Source organism: Nansenia antarctica (assembly GCF_963989245.1).
Source record: "Nansenia antarctica genome assembly, chromosome: 2".
In the NCBI taxonomy this organism is placed as follows: Eukaryota; Metazoa; Chordata; class Actinopteri; order Argentiniformes; family Microstomatidae; genus Nansenia; species Nansenia antarctica.
The window spans coordinates 29,361,229-29,378,728 of NC_137675.1; the positions used below are offsets into that span (position 1 = coordinate 29,361,229).

General features: G+C 47.1%; 1 protein-coding gene across 1 annotated transcript in view; it reads left to right on the forward strand.

Annotated features, from left to right (window-relative positions):
* Nucleotides 1–8,148, forward strand: part of LOC308150090 (somatostatin receptor type 5) — a gene marked incomplete at both ends in the record, with an annotated part of 15,143 nt that extends 6,995 nt beyond the window's left edge. Inside the window, 2 exons of the mRNA XM_080522956.1 lie at nt 3,412–3,552; nt 8,065–8,148. Coding sequence (XP_080379082.1) covers nt 3,412–3,552; nt 8,065–8,148 — 225 coding nt within the window. The remainder of the gene's footprint in view (nt 1–3,411; nt 3,553–8,064) is intronic.
* Nucleotides 8,149–17,500: the final 9,352 nt, after the last annotated feature.

Sequence of the window (17,500 nt, forward strand, 5' to 3'; positions counted from 1 at the left end):
ACAGACTGGTAGAAAAGTAGCATAAATTTTGGGTCAACACCATGAACTCTAAGGCGGCGTAGGAAGTGTAGTCGTTGTTGTAATCTGCTACAAAGGCTGTCTACATGAGTGCTCCAGGTGAGTGAGTTATCAATGAAAACCCCAAGATATTTGTAAGAGGCGACCTGAGAGATGGATTGTTTGTGGATGACCACAGGCCTGTGGTCCCCAACACCTCTGGGGTCGAACACCATCTCCTCAGTTTTCTTAACATTTAAAACCAGGCAGTTAACATCACACCATTTAACAAACCTCTGGATTTCAGAATAATAGTCATTTAGGTCACTGTCCTTTTTGATTAAAGCAAGGATGGCAGTGTCATCCGAAAATTTTATGATGCGGTTGCTAGGGTAGGTGCTTCTGCACTCATTTGTGTATAAAGTAAAGAGCACGGGGGAACTGACTATACCCTGTGGAGCACCAGTGCTTATGGTTCTGGGTTCCGAAAGAGTGCCATTAACACTGACCCGCTGTGTGCGGTTAGTTAAAAAGGAGTGATACCATTTTATAATGAGGGGGGGGACATTAAGCCCATTTAACTTCTCAATTAAAAGGTGCGGCTGTATCGTGTTAAAAGCAGAACTGAAATCAACAAATAGGAGTCGGACATAGTAGGTAGGGTCCTCTAAGTGCTTAGATATGAAGTGCACCATGGCTGAGGTTGCATCATCTGTGCCTGTGTTACATCTATACGCAAACTGAAAAGGATCCAGAGAGCAACTGACTGCATTTTTCACTTTACATATAATGAATTTTTCAAAACATTTCATTACAACAGATGTCAAAGCGACTGGTCGCAGGTCATTATTTTCCTTGCAGCTAGCCTTCTTAGGAACAGGAATAATGATAGCGTCTTTCCAGATGGACGGAACAGTGTGAGAGTCCAGAGACTTCTGGAAGATAGGACACCAGGCCTCAGCCAGCTCCTCACTGCAGGACTTTAGCATGAGCCCAGAGATGCCATCCGGTCCAGAGGACTTTCTAGGGCGGGTGTTAGCGAACAGTCTCTGTACCTCGCGCTGCTCAATGGTGATACTTGCTTCCAACTCAGGCAGCGCCTGAAGAGCCACTGTTTGCTCCATCGAGAAGTCGGCAGTCTCAAACCTGGCATAAAAATGGTTAAGTTCATTGGCTTTTTCACCCTCGTTTAGGACACTAAGGCACCTTTTAGCTGGGGCCATGTTAGTCATATGTTTCATGGAGTCCCATAGTTTTTTAGTGTTCATAGAAGAGCAGTGGGATTCAAATGTCTCTTTCTGTTTCCTCTTGGCCCCCCTTAATTTGTGATTCAGTTCTTTTTGGATGTTCCTCATGGCCAAAAGATCCTTATTCCTGAATGCAATTCTTTTCTGAACTATGCACTTTTTGATTTCCTTCGTGATATGGGATTTGTTGTTAGGGTACACAGTTATAGATTTCAGGGGTAGCACGTTATCTCTGCAAAACTTTATATAATCTGTAATAGTGTCAGTAGCCTCTTCAAGGTCCAGACCGTGAAAGAGGTCCCAGTCGGTACAGGAAAAGCAGCCTTTTAGGGTTTCAATGTAGCCCATATCACAACTGGGCTACAGATGTCAACTTTTAGTTTTTATATTTGGCAGCCTGGGCCATGTTCATAAATCTGTTGTTAGAGGCCTTCATATGGCTGGTCTTCCTAAGAGAAGGGCCAAACAGTTAGCAAAATATTGCTCAATATCCGCTGTTATTGGTAGCCGCTCAATATGGAGAAGGCGGTGCTTCCTGTACCCATGAGCGGGATACTGTCTGTCTTATAGTATTGATCAACCCACTGGTCTGGTGCGAATAACATCCTGTGTGTGGCAGAACTGGTTGTTGGCTCAGCATTACTGTAACAAATTGTTTCCATGATGTCAAAATGCACTGTTAGTATTTATGTCCTTTAGAATTGTACTTTGTATGTGGACATAAATAAAGCATTTAAAATGTGTGTGTGTGTGTGTGTGTGTGTGTGTGTGTGTGTGTGTGAGTGAGAGAGAGAAGTCTATGCGACTTTATCTTCATATGAAGTTTTGATGCACCAGTAGTCACAACCTCTCCTCCGGGGTGAGCTTCCTGAATTCCTTTAACACGTCAGTGTCACTGTTCCGTCTGGCCACCAGAGGGCAGCAGAGATCGCGTCCCTCCAGAGACGATGGACTCCCAGGTGCTGCTAATCGCTAATTAAGGACCCTCAATTGACTGCGGCTAGTGAACGTGCAAACAACATGCTCACTTGAAGGGATCAACAAGTGAAAGTGAAACTTATTGTGTCAACAATATCTAGCTTTCACCAACTTTAAGTTTTAAAGTACCCACTCGATATAATAAACAACAGTTTAAGATCACTTTTATCATTTGTGGATTGGATTCACTGTTCTCATTTACTGGAGGCTACCGGTGAGTGATAATGACTTGTAAACCTACTTTTGTTTACGGAACGTGTTCAAAAGCAAGGACTGTGTGTTCATCTAATTATGTGTAGTTATGTTCTCTCAGCATGTTGTGATGTTATAGAAACGCAGTTAGACGTTCGTAGCCATGTACCACTGTTAGCCACTAGCTGTTAGCAGTGTTCGTAGCTGTGTTCGGTTCAGTGTGGTCCTCTGTGGTTCAGTGTGGTCCTCTGTGGTTCAGTGTGGTCCTCTGTGGTTCAGTGTGGTCCTCTGTGGTTCAGTGTGGTCCTCTGTGGTTCAGTGTGGTCCTCTGTGGTTCAGTGTGGTCCTCTGTGGTCTATGGTTCAGTGTGGTCCTCTGTGGTTCAGTGTGGTCCTCTGTGGTTCAGTGTGGTCCTCTATGGTTCAGTGTGGTCCTCTGTGGTTCAGTGTGGTCCTCTGTGGTTCAGTGTGGTCCTCTGTGGTTCAGTGTGGTCCTCTGTGGTTCAGTGTGGTTCAGTGTGGTCCTCTATGATTCAGTGTGGTCCTCTGTGGTTCTCTATGGTTCAGTGTGGTCGTCTATGGTTCAGTGTGGTCCTCTGTGGTTCAGTGTGGTCCTCTATGGTTCTGTGTGGTCCTCTATGGTTCAGTGTGGTCCTCTGTGGTTCTCTATGGTTCAGTGTGGTCCTCTGTGGTTCAGTGTGGTCCTCTATGGTTCAGTGTGGTCGTCTATGGTTCAGTGTGGTCGTCTATGGTTCAGTGTGGTCCTCTATGGTTCTCTATGGTTCAGTGTGGTCGTCTATGGTTCAGTGTGGTCCTCTATGGTTCAGTGTGGTCGTCTATGGTATACACTCACTGAACAGTGTCAGTCGCTTTGGATAAAAGCGTCAGCTAAATGGCATATGTATATTATCAACAGCCTTGAGAGACAAAGTCACATTTCCATTGTGTCTGTAACCCCAAAAAACGGACAATAAAGTTTTGACAACTTGAACCCTCAGGTGCTGTGCGTGCGGAAGGCCAACGGCGTGGAGGACGGAGACCCCCCCAGCGCCCCGCGGACGGAGAAGACCACCACGCACGACACCTTCCTGTCCCCCCGTAACCATGACTACAACGGGCACCCCCCTCAGACCAGCCAGGTATGGCCATGGAGGAGGGCGGGGGGGGGGAGGGGCTTGAGAAGGGGGGGGGGGGGGTTATGAGGACGGAATAGGGGACATGGTAAGGTTAAGGGTTAGGGCTAAGGGTTACAGTTAGGGTTAGAGTTAGGGTTAGAGTTAGGGTTAAGGTCAGGTTAGGGTTAGAGTTAGGGTTAAGGCTTTGGTTAGGGTTAAGGTTAGGGTTTGGTTAGAGTTAGGGTTAAGGTCAGGTTAGGGTTAGAGTTAGGGTTAAGGCTTTGGTTAGGGTTAAGGTTAGGGTTTGGTTAGAGTTAGGGTTAAGGTCAGGTTAGGGTTAAGGTCAGGTTTGGGTTAAGGTCAGGTTAGGGTTAAGGTGAGGTTAGGGTTAAGGTCAGGTTAGGGTTAAGGTGAGGTTTGGGCTAAGGGTTAGGATTAATGGTAGCTTGGTGGCTTGTGGAAGCTCGGACTCTTCCATTGGTTCCATAGTTGTACTAGACCAGTGGTTCTCAACCTTTTTTGGGCCAGCGCCCCCCTATCCATTATCCAGGCCTCTTACCGCCCCCCATCAAAAAAAGTAGGCTTATTTTCTTCCCTTTCTTCTGCATGTCCGGTGCAGAACAAACAGTAGGCTACAAAACTGTACATTACAACTAACATTGTTCGTTTTTTAAGTGTGCTGGTGTTGCATTTCGCCAAATTGCTGTTTTATGATGCTAATATTCATTCATTTTTTATTGGACTTTGGGTGGGGGGGTGGTGTCACAATATGGCGGCAAACGCTAGGGGGCTATTATTTAAATATTTTATTTAGTATTCTATGGCAGCGTTTCTCAACCGGGGTGCCGTCAGATAATTCTATATTCTGACGTTTATATGAATGAATGAATAAATCTATAAATACATACAGTATATATAAATAAATACAATACAATTCATCATCAAAATATGTCTCGCGTACCCCTTTCCCATGTCACAATGTCAATACCGGGTTCAGCGTAATGTCAGTGTATCTGCGTAGCCTGCATTGTTTTTTCATTTACCGCACACATTTCGAGAGCAATGAACAAGCAGCTTGAATGCATGAAACTGTCAAACGAAGCGATGGTCCCGAGCAAACTGAAAAGACACCTGACAACAAATCATCTATCACAAGCTAGCAAGGATGCTGAATATTTTGTTCAGATGAAAAGTCACCATAGCCGTCAAGAACAGGTAATGATGAAGTGCGCCAAAGTTTCAGAGAAAGCATTGGAGGCTAGTTACAGCCGAAATTGTTGATACGGCAAAGAAGCCATACACTATAGCCGAGCCCGTAATATTGCCAGAGTATATTGAAAAGGAGGATTAAGTTGGAAGAACGGTGTCAGTATTTGCACTGACGGTGCGGCTGCTATGACGGGCAGTGCCACGGGTTTCATCAGTACCTGCCAGAATAGGACGGTTGTGTGCATCTTCCCAGGCGCAGGAGATGTTTCCATAAAAGTGAAGCGAATTTTGAAATGGGAATCATGAAATGCGGAGCGTTTCCATTAACTTGGTTGGAACAAATAAGCTAGATAGGCTACGTAAAACGTAATTTCATCAGTATTTACAGGTATATAGTTTGATGTAAAGAACTCTTCCAACTGCAATGCAAAAAACACATACGAAATCTAGGCTAGTACAATTAAGGTTTATACATTTTAACAAAGTGTGGTGTGCATCTCCAGCAGTGCGATATAAACATACTATCTGTAGACTCTCCGCTCAGGGTTGCCAGTTGGAATTGACAATTTCGAGGCTAACCAGTCTGAAAACCACTAAATCCACCAAAAACAAGCCCACCTGGCAACCCTGCTTCAGACTCTTCCACTTGTTGTGCAAAACGGGCCAGTGTTTGTCAAATCCTTTGTTGGGCATCTCGTTTCTTAAGTCCTGGTATATTGTGGCATTTCTTTACTGTTTGCCATTTAAGACATGTTTAGCAGACATGTGTGTGTGCTCGCGCTATATGGGGTGTCGTTTTTTAATAGCTATATTTTTAAGACTGGGGTGTCTTGAGATTTTATGGACTTTTGAAGGGTGCCGTGACTGAAAAAAGGTTGATAAACGCTGTTCTATGGTATTATTTTCATAAACTGACCACTTCGAATTTCTCTTATCAAAACATATCAAAACTTAACAAAGTTCCAAGGTTCAGAGCTCTGCGCTCTGGGAGCGCTCAGAGATGGGTGCTCAGACTGAAAACACAGTTTTGTCCCAGCGAACTGACCGTTCGTGCATTTACGAATGTACCCGTAATAACACTGCTGACAGCTGTTTTTCATGAGAAAAATACATTATGAGTGAACGCCCCCCAAGAACACCTCAACGCCCCCCTTTTAAAAATATTTGGTCCAGCGCCCCCCGATGTTGTCTGAACGCCCCTAGACAAATCAAGTATGTGTGTCTGCCACAGGTCTGGGTATGAGTGGAAGGCGTTTGAAGGGGCTGACGTGTGTCCCTGTGATCATAGTCATGTTTGTTCAGTAAGGGTGCTGGTTATGGTCACTGGGCAGGGGGGAGAGAGGGGGAGAGAGGGGGAGAGAGGAGGAGAGAGGGGGAGAGAGGCTTGGCTGAGACTGATTCAGTTTCTCGGTCTGAGAATCAAAGGCAAGATAAGAGGACACATCTAAGCCGACACGCACACATGCAAATGCATAAACATACACAGGCTTGCACGCACGCATGCACACGCACACATACACACACACACGCACACACACACACACACACACACACAGTTTTTCTGCATTACAGACGGGACGGGTCTGGTGCCTCAAGGTTGGATTGTTCTCCGCTGATGCACTACTGAGTGTGTGTGTGTGTGTGTGTGTGTGTGTGTGTGTGTGTGTGTGTGTGTGTGTGTGTGTGTTAGTGGTTACCATTGTGAGTGTGCGAAGGATAGTTGTGTTGGGGGTTCTTACACACACGCGCGCACACACACACACACACACGCACACACACAGTAAATAGGTGACATTGTGGAGGTAATCACTAACGATCAGGAAAACATTGTAGCAGCCGACAGTGAATAGTTCACCCCAGACAAGAGACTTGTGTTTACACCATTTAGCAGACGCTTTTATCCAGAGAGAGGGAGGGAGAGAGACAGAGAGAGAAGGAGAGAGAGAGAGAAAACACACACAATTTCATGCCAAGTAAGCTCATTGAATGGAGGCAGGGATGAGTGAGTGCTAGAGAGGGAAAGGATGGAGGGATGAGGAGGACGGAACAGCTTGAGCTCAGTCTACTCAGCGTCTGAGTGTGTGTGTGTGTGTTTTGTTTGCTCTCTGTCTAAGTGTGTTTAGCCCTCCAGCTTGTGTGTGTGTGTCTGTGTGTCTGTGTGTGTGTGTGTGTGTGTGTGTGTGTGTGTGTGTGTGTGTGTGTGTGTGTGATTGATGTTAATGAGCCAGGTCCACAGGTTCTCCTCAAAGGCAAAGGGTTGATGAGCTGTTGAAAGCTCTTGGCTCTTTGTTAAGGTCGTCTGTGTCGGACTCAGTTGAAATGAGACAGAATGAACCAGCTGTATGAGTCATCTACTCTACTGCAGTGGACTGTGTCCCCTGTCTCAACCTACCCTGCTATCCCCTGTCTCAACCTCCCCTGTCCCAACCTGCCCAGTCTGTCTCAACCTAACCTGCTGTCCCCTGTCTCAACCTAACCTGCTATCCCCTGTCTCAACCTACCCTGTCCCGTGTCAACCTCCCCTGCTGTCCCATGTCCCAACCTGCCCTGTCTGTCTCAACCTACCCTGCTATCCCCTGTCTCAACCTACCCTGTCCCCTGTCCCAACCTCCCCTGCTGTCCCCTGTCTCAACCTACCCTGTCCCCTGTCCCCTGTCTCAACCTACCCTGTCCCCTGTCTCAACCTCCCCTGCTGTCCCCTGTCCCCTGTCTCAACCTACCCTGTCCCCTGTCTCAACCTACCCTGCTGTCCCCTGTCTCAACCTACCCTGCCGTCCCCTGTCTCAACCTACCCTGCTGTCCCCTGTCTCAACCTACCCTGTCCCCTGTCTCAACCTCCCCTGCTGTCCCCTGTCTCAACCTACCCTGCTGTCCCCTGTCTCAACCTCCCCTGCTGTCCCCTGTCCCCTGTCTCAACCTACCCTGTCCCCTGTCTCAACCTACCCTGCTGTCCCCTGTCTCAACCTACCCTGCTGTCCCCTGTCTCAACCTACCCTGCTATCCCCTGTCTCAACCTACCCTGCTGTCCCCTGTCTCAACCTACCCTGCTGTCCCCTGTCTCAACCTACCCTGCTGTCCCCTGTCTCAACCTACCCTGCTGTCCCCTGTCTCAACCTACCCTGCTGTCCCCTGTCTCAACCTACCCTGCTGTCCCCTTTCTCATCCAGATATTGGTTTTAGAAATCTCACTTAACATGCATACAGAGGTAGGACCTGAACACACACACACACACATGTAAACACGTACATGTCATGTACACACACACACACACACACGCACACACACACTCCTGAGGTGCCGCTGTCTCTTGTGTCTCGTCTCTCCAGGGCGTCCAGTTGGAGCCTTGCGGGAGTCTGGAGGCGGAGCCAGATGCCTCAGGGCCCGCAGTGATTGGCCAGTCCACACTCTAAACGCTTCTCTCTCTCTCTCTCTCTCTCTCTCTCTCTCTCTCTCTCTCTCTCTCTCTCTCTCTCTCTCCCTCTCCCTCTCTCTCTCTCACTCTCTCTCCCCCCTTCCCTTGAACTAACTAACTTTCTTTCCCTCTCTCGCTCTCTATCTTTCTCTTCCTCTCTTTCCCCTCCCTCTCTCTCTCTCTCCCTCCCTCCACTCTTCCTCTCATCCCTCCACTAACCCCTTCTCCTACCTTCTTCCCTCTCGCTGTATTTTTCTTCCATTCTTCCTCTCTTTCCTACATCTCTCTCCCTCTCCCTCCCTCCCTCTTTCTCTCTCCCCTCCCTCCCTCTCTCTCTCCCCTCCGTCTCTCTCTCTCCTCCATCTCTCTCTCTCTCCCTCCGTCCCTCTCTCTCCTCCATCTCTCTCTCCCTCCATCTCTCTCTCTCCTCCATCTCTCTCTCTCCATCCCTCCCTCATATCTCTCTCCCTCCCTCCATCTCTCTCTCCCTCCGTCTCTCTCTCTCTTTCTTTCTTTCTCGCCCGCTCTGAAGGTGTCTCCCCACTCTCCGGCCACGCCCACTTCTCACCCGGTGGACCTCCACTCCGCGCCCCCCCCCTCCCCCTCCCCCTCCTCCTCCTCCTCCTCCTCCTTCGGCCCCCCGGCCACTGTCGCGGTGGTAACGTCCGCGGCGTCGTCCATGGCAACAACCACCACCGCCGCTCCTGTCGTCGCGGTGACCGCCGGCCTCACCGCCACCGCCACGCACCCCCCCTCCTCCTCCGCCCCGACGACCCGGTGCGACCTGTGACCCTCTGTGACCTCATCGAAGTCATCGGAATGTTGGAACTGTGAACTTTGAACCTTGTCGATAAAGTTATTGGGCTATTGAACTGTGAACTCTGACCCCTGAGGAAAGGGGAAGAGGAGGGACGTCTTGAGGGTGCAGAGGGAAGAGGAAGTGATCTCACCACGTCCACGCTACACACACCTACACACACCTACACAATCACACTTTACACACTCTTACATACATCCACATACTCTTTCTCTCTCTTTCTCTCTGTCTCTCTCTCTCTCTCTCTCTCTCTTGTTCTTTCTCTGTCTTTCTCTCTCTCCACCCCCCCCCTCTCTTTCTTTCCCTCTTCACCCATTTTTCTCTCCATCTCCTTCTCTTTGTTTCCACGTCCCCCCTCTCTCTGTCCCTCTCTCTCTGTCCCTCTCTCTCTCTCTGTCCCTCTCTCTCTGTCTCCCTCTCTCTCTGTCCCTCTCTCTCTGTCCCTCTCTCTCTCTCTGTCCCTCTCTCTCTGTCCCTCTCTCTCTCTTTCTCTCTCTCTCTCTGTCCCTCTCTCTCTGTCCCTCTCTCTCTCTCTGTCCCTCTCTCTCTGTCCCTCTCTCTCTGTCCCTCTCTCTCTGTCCCTCTCTCTCTCTCTCTGTCCCTCTCTCTCTCTCTGTCCCTCTCTCTCACTGTCTCTCTCTCTCTCTCTCTCTCTCTCTCTCGTTCTTTCCCTCTTCCCCTATATTTCTCTCCAGCTCTCTCTCACTCTCCACCCACCCCTCCTCTCACTCTCTTTTCTTCACCCATCTTGCTCTCCAACTCTCTTTCTCTTCTTCAAGTGCCCCCCCTTCCTTTCTCTCTCCCTCTCTCTCTCTCTCTGACTCACCCAGCCTGTCAGGTATGCGTCCTGACGTGCTGAGTCACAGTCTGAGATACAGCTCTCAGTTTCTCCGCCTCGCCCACTCTTTCTCTTAAACATTCTTCTCCCTCCATCCCTCCATCCCTCCATCCCACCATCCCTCCATCCTTCCACGCAGCAAAAGTGCCTTTCCGGTCATCCAGACAATCTGAAGACAAATTAACCACTCATGTTTCTGTATTGGCAGTGAAATTGAACAAATAAACGCCCTCTCTTTCACTCTCTCTCTCTCTCTCTCTCTCTCTCTCTCTCTCTCTCTCTCTCTCTCTCTCTCTCTCTCTCTCTCTCTCCCTCTCTCTGTCTTTCACGCTCCCCCTCTCTCCTCAATTCCTACATACAGTTCATTCAGTCAGAGTCACCAAGCCTACATAACATAATACACGCACACGCACGCACACGCACACACAGAGAGAATAACTGCTTCTGTGATGTCCTTCACCTAACAGGAACCAAGATCCAAGCCTCTAACACACGGGAGGAGGAAGGAGGACCAGAACAAACATACTGAACATTGTCTTCATTCCAGACCAACTGTCATTATCCCCAACACCGAGTCATCGTCACGAATCCTTTAAAAGACGGACGTGTGACTATCTATCTAGTCGGAAAAAAACTGTTTCTGTTGTCGTGGTAATGGCTTGGCACCTGTGTCTCTTGGTCGGCTTTGTTGTGGTCTGAAAATGAACCTTGTTGTTGGTTTCTGCTGTTCTGATTGGCTGCTCGTTGTGTCTTGGGGTGTTTTTTGGAAACATAGCAAAAAAAGAAAAAGAATTCCTTGTTTTATGGCTGCTGCTATTATATTTATTGATTGGTTTGCGTGTGTCTGTGCGCGTGTGTGTGTGTGTGTGCGTGTGTGTGTGTTGTGTGCGTGTGTGTGTGTGTGTGCGCGCGCAGGGGGCGCTTGTTTGTACCGCCTAAATGTGAAACGTGCCTCACCTCCCAGGGTTCATTGCAGCAAATATGGCCGACAGGTCAAAGGACCGTCAGGTTCAGCCAATCACGTTGCAGAGGTTGCTCTTAGGCACCGACCTGGGGTCAATACAAACTTTATAAAAAATGTGTAAATAAATTGTAAATACAGTGGTTATTGTAAATACCATTTCTGATCGGGCAGGGTCCGGGACACCTCTGCAGGCCCACAGTCCCTTGGAGGGGCGGGGTCCTTCAGCAGGGAGTCTAAATGGTCACAGCGCACACAGATAGAAATGTAGGACGTGGATGCAGGTGTGTATCTCGTCAAGAGGAACAGGGGTAATCATGTCAGCTTCTATGTGTTGTATTTCTATCTGAACGTCATCCTACTGGTTAAGAGCCTGTATCATACTGGTTAAGACCCTGTATCATACTGGTTAAGACCCTGTATCCTACTGGTTAAGACCCTGTATCCTACTGGTTAAGACCCTGTATCCTACTGGTTAAGACCCTGTATCATACTGGTTATGACCCTGTATCATACTGGTTATGACCCTGTATCCTACTGGTTAAGACCCTGTATCCTACTGGTTAAGACCCTGTATCATACTGGTTATGACCCTGTATCATACTGGTTATGACCCTGTATCCTACTGGTTAAGACCCTGTATCCTACTGGTTAAGACCCTGTATCATACTGGTTAAGACCCTGTATCATACTGGTTAAGACCCTGTATCCTACTGGTTAAGACCCTGTATCATACTGGTTAAGACCCTGTATCATACTGGTTATGACCCTGTATCCTACTGGTTAAGACCCTGTATCATACTGGTTATGACCCTGTATCCTACTGGTTAAGACCCTGTATCATACTGGTTATGACCCTGTATCCTACTGGTTATGACCCTGTATCCTACTGGGTGAGACCCTGTGTCCTATTGGGTGACCCCTGCATGCTACTGGGGGAGACCCTGTGTCCTTGAGTATAGTTTGTTTGTTTGTTTGTTGTTGTTTTCTTTGAAATAAAATGCTGTGATCATTCAACCACCGACTGGTGTGGAGCAGCTTCTTTACCATCGCCTGGATATCCATATCATAATAATAATAATAATAATAATAATAATAATAATAATAACTTTTATTTGTATAGCGCTTTTCCTGCAAACGTTGCAGCTCAAAGTGCTCCAATCATTATATAATCACAATTTAATTATTTAGTCATTTAAAGGCAATGTTAAAAAGATTGACTTGAACATATGTGCTGAGGTTGCATCCCTAATGTAAACTGGCAGTGCATTCCACAAACTGGGTGCAATGACAATGTAGCCTCACCAAATCTCTTCTTTTGTACATGTGGTACACAGAGAAACCAGCGTCAGATGACGCAGATTACATATATGATCACATTTACATTTAGGGCATTTAGCAGACGCCTTCGTCCAAAGCGACTTACAACAAAAACTTTAATCAAATAAAAACTAGTACTCGGTCAAGATAAAAACAACACTAGGCATATTAAAACAGGGTATAAGACCTGACAACATAATGGGCCCTATTATGCACTTCATAAGTCTTAAGCAATAAGACGAGGCGGTAGATCTAAACTTAAGACGTGGAGGCATGGTCAAGGCCACTTTGCTATTATGCGTGCGGTAGTGGGCGCCTAAAACCCGGCGCTAAGCAAAGAAATTAGTCATGGGTGTGTTTTGGGCGTCTTCTCAATCAACCCAATCAGCGTGCCAGGTGCCATTCCCTTTAAGAACCGGCTGCGTGAAGTCTTTAGCGCTATGCTATTATGGAAGTCCTAAGAAGGAGGTCAGCGCGCTTCTCTGCAGAAGAAAGTAACAAGCTCGTGCATGACATATGTCAGTTACTGCCTGACGGGTGAAGCGCAGCTCATACAAGCATTGCTGCTCTGTAAACAGAATAAAATAATATATATATAGGCTATATTATACATATTTTAATAATAGGCTATAATATAATTGTAATTGCAATATATTATAGCATTATTAACAGTTGGATAACCAATTGAAAGCGCTAAAATGCTTAGATCACGAATCCAGGATGTCAGCCCGAGGTAACAAAGTCGTTGCCGGTATATGCGCTCGGCGCGCCGTCTTCGTCTATCATAATTCCTTCCTAGGATATATTCCATTGTTCTCTCTCTCTGGCTTAACATTTGCCAGTGGTGGCATTTATACTGTGACCGTAATTGACGTCTTGCCGTGGAGCCACGTGCGTGTTCATGTGTGCCCACATGCATGCGCAAACCGCGGAGGCGCGCTCGTGTTTCAAAACGTGCATGAAGTCTAAACTTAAGAACTTTTCAAACCACTTCTTAGCGCTAGGAGCAAAGTCAGATCGCATAATAGCAGGGGCGCCTAGTGCACTTCATTAACATATGAACACTCCCACAATGAGTAATATTATGCACGGGAGTATTACGTCTTATGTGTGGGCGCCTATCGACACCTGCATAATAGCAGTAGCACGTATGAAGCGCATAATAAGGGTGGCGGTAGGTCTTAACCTGGCGGTGCGTCTTAATTAAGACTTAAAACAGCAAGTTAAGAAGTGCATAATAGGGCCCAATGTGTGTTATAAACACAAGAGACAGGAGGAAGGCAACAAGGTTGGCAGATCGGCGGTTCGAGCCCCGGACGGCCACATGTCGAGGTGTCCTCGGGCAAGACACTGAACCCCAAATTGCTCCCAATGAGCGGAACGGCGCCTTGCGTGGTAGCTTGCCGCCATTGTTGTGTGAATGGGGCGAATTAGAGGCCATTGTAAAGCGCTTTGGAATAAGGCGCTATGTACAGTAAGTGCAGTACATTTACCATTTATGCCCCCCACCCCTGCCTCTTCCTTCACCCCCCCCCCCTCCCCCTGCCCTCCCCCTGCCCACTCCCACCACTTACTTCTCTGTCCTTGGTAGCTTGCCGCCATTGGTGTGTGAATGTGTGTGTGTGAATGGGTGAATGAGAGGCCATTGTAAAGCACTTTGGAATAAGGCACTATATAAGTGTAGTCCGTTTACAATTATCCCCCCCAGCCGCCCCCCACCCCCCTCTTCCTTCAACCCCCCCCAGCCCACCCCCACCACTTACTTCTCTGTCCTCTTTGTTGTGTTGACTCTGTCTATTGGTCTCTGCCTACTACAGTCTATTCAGTGTGTGTGGAGTGTGTGTGTGTGTACTTATACACTTGCTTTTGTGCGTGTGTGTGTGTGCGCGTGTGCGTGTGCTTGCGCGTGTGTGTGCACACTGTAAAAAATAAAGAGAAAGAGTCTAAAGAATGGCAGCACAGGGAACCGAACATAAACCTTCAAATTACAGTCAAATTCAATAACATGGAGGAGCCGTGACAATACTGTCATTCTCCACAGATAACTCAAATCGATCGAAATCTTAAGTCTTAAGTTTTATCTTGCGAAAATACTTAAGTAAATAGCTGTTCGATGGATGATTTCATTGAATTCAGCAATTATTACGTCTAGTTATCAGTCTAAAAAGACGGACTGTTTGCTGCCTCTGATGTTTGATCGTATTTGACGACCCGTCCATACCAGGGGGCTATTCCATCAGACCCGTCACCAGGGCCCAGTCTTAGGGTGGGCCAATGAACTGCATGGGGGGGCACAATTATTATTAACTATTTTATATAATCCGATATGCTATGGTATTCGTCATGCAACACTGACATGCATAGTAGGTTGCAGAGGCTAAATTGGACACGTAGCCTACCGATGAAGACTAGACCTAAAATTATCAGAATGCAGCAAATAACATAACAATAAACACAGGCGAAGCTGGTTTATTACAAGGCCTTGTCGACCCGAGTAGGCCTAAGCTAAAATTATTTGAATGCAAGTTACTTTATAGCGTGGAGAGGCCAAGTTGTGCATTACAATGCGCACAGGTCAATAATTGGCACCAACCCGGCACACTTACAAGAACAAGAATTAAATAAATGCCAGGGATAGCCTACGTAACAAAAATTAGGAGACTGGCACGCAATCAGTGCACTTCCAAAAGGGATACAGTATGACCGACCGATCGTGTGATCATCACATTAAAACCACCCATCTACAGCAAATAGGATCAGCCAGATCCTCATCATTGAACACGTTATACACAAAGCACATTAAATATAGCATAACTGTGCAAACAGCTCATCTCTCCAGTTGAAAAAGCTGTCGAGAATACAACTAGCAAAACATCACCACGGCGTGTGCTCACACGGACACACACACACACACACACACACACACACACACACACACACACACACCCGGCTCAGAAAAGAAGGAGGAGGCGTTTTTCAGTGCTGAATCTCCTCATCAGTAAGTCCTTCCACTCATCCTTGAACTTGTGGGTGAGGTCCTTTTCGAAGGCAAGCTGAATCAGTTGAGCCTTGCGCTTGTGCAACATGCTGCGCCGATGCTCAGAGAAAACATTTTTAAGTGTTGAAAAATAGTTTTCACAAGTCGCGGTAGACGCTCCCAAAGTTAGGGCGAGTGTATAAGCTTGGATGACAGTTGGCATGGCCTGGAGTGCTGAGTGGAATGTATACTGAGAATATTGGCTATTGTCCATTGTCCATCTTTGGGGGGAAACGAGGTGTCCTCCATCTTCTTTACCAGGAACCCACCACGAGCCACAGCATATTCAGATTCAACCACTTCAGTTCGAGCTAATCTTAGGAGAGGAGTGACCTTCGATGGATCCATGAAATCCTCGGCCTCTGGGTTTAAAGCAGCCAGCGCACCAATGAGCTTGCAGCTGCGCTCTCCAAAACGCGCATCCATCTCTCCTTGCACAGCATCAATAACACTGTAAAACACTCCCAGGAACTCTGTCTTTTCGCCAGTGTCCCTCTGTGACTGTCCAACCGTTCCTTCAACTACAAATGCACCAAAGCTCTTGTTAATTGTGCGTCTTCTCTTAGTTGGACAGCTGGGACCAGCCTCGTCAGTGGCTGAGGCTGGAGGAGAGCAGAGGTCCCAGAGCGCAGTAAACTCATCCTCTGTGCGCAGTGATTTTATGCATTCAGATGCACTGTTCACAAGAGTAACCGCAGTGAACAGGTCCATGTTCTCGCTTTGTAGCAGTCTGTTTGGTGGCTCGAAAAGTAACAAAACTTTCATCGGGGGGCTAGCAAGGCTAGTAGTAGCCCTAGCCCTAACAGTTGGGCTAGTAGGACTTACCTCACTAGTGGTAGCCGTCGGGGTGCTAGTGTCAGGCTGCCCACAGTCGCTAATGCTGGTGCTACGTATGTCCATCGGGGTTGGGTGCAGCTGCACCTTTCGAGGATTTACCGGTAATCCACTTTCTTATATCCATCTTTATTCAAAAAGCTTTATCCATCAAAAAGCGCAGATTTCACTCAACTGCTCAGTGCTCGCCTCACACAACTGAAATGGCGAGAGCAGCAGCGTGCGTAACGTGCAACTTTCAACTTTCAACTTTCAAATGATTGGTTGTCACTAGAATCCCGTCCAACAAAATGAAAAACACACTATTGTTTCTCAATTTTAATTTAATTTTTTAATTTTTTAATTTTAATTTAACATAAAATATGATAAAACAATTTTTTTTTTTTTTTTTTTTTAAATATCTGGCTGCCAGTTGGGGGGGCACCAGCACGTCTGTGGGGGGGCCTGGCCCCCTGAGGCCCGCCCATAGTGACGGGCCTGCGTCGCTAAAGGAAAATCCAGGCTTATTTTTTTTTATAAATCTCCAGCGTTGTGAGTCTTATCAGAATAAGCCTGGATTTCTTTTCCTTCAGCAACGTTGATGGAATACCCCCCAGCTAATGCGGAACGTCTGTAAAATGATGCAACCGCAGTTTGAGAACTTTCTAGAAGGGAGAGAACCTTCCAGGGAGGAGCTTCCACCCACGACTCTGGGTAGGTGTGTGTGTGTGTGTGTGTGTGTGTGTGTGTGTGTGTGTGTGTGTGTGTGTATGTGTGTGTGGGTGGGTGTGTGGGTGGGTGGGTGGGTGGGTGCACGTGCGTGTATGTGTGTGTGTACCAGGGTTTCCGTTAGAAAAATTTGCCGCAAATTTAGCATTTTTTTTTTGCAAAATCATATTTTTTTTCTCCAAATCTAATATAGCTGTTTGTCGCGGTGATTACTGTTGTGTAGCGGCCTATATATGCCATTTAATGTCTATTTCTCATCCGATACGATTAGATGCGAGCTATATAATATATAATAATATAACATGATTTGACGGATGCGCGCTATGCCATGCGTCAAATCCAGCGCTGAACGGGTCCAACGCTGAACGGGCGCCTCACTGGGAACTGAACAGACAGCATCGATCAATGAACGGACTCCACATTACGTTAACTGAAGTTTGTTAAATTGTTTGGGATTAATGTGAGTTTTCTATTTTCTCTTTCCAGTTTTACCCTTTTTTTTAAATCAATAAAACAACGTCATTTCTATAAGTCTCGCTGGTTGGGAAGGCATTTCGTTTAGCTCGGGAGTATGACAATGGGAAGAACATAACTGTATAACTGAATGACAACAAATGTATGAGTAATGAGTAAAACAATGTCACTTTTATAGTATGTTGTTTAACTTGCCGTTCGGTCGCCATGGCTCTAGTGTGTGTAGCAGCTTCAGCTAGCTGGCTAGAAACTTCTAGGGGTGCGTTCGTAAACACGCTCTGAGAGCGCCGGAGCGCACGCTGGCTTCGATGTCACAGAGCGACCGAGTCGTTCGATTGGACGAGAGGCGTTCCGCGAGTGC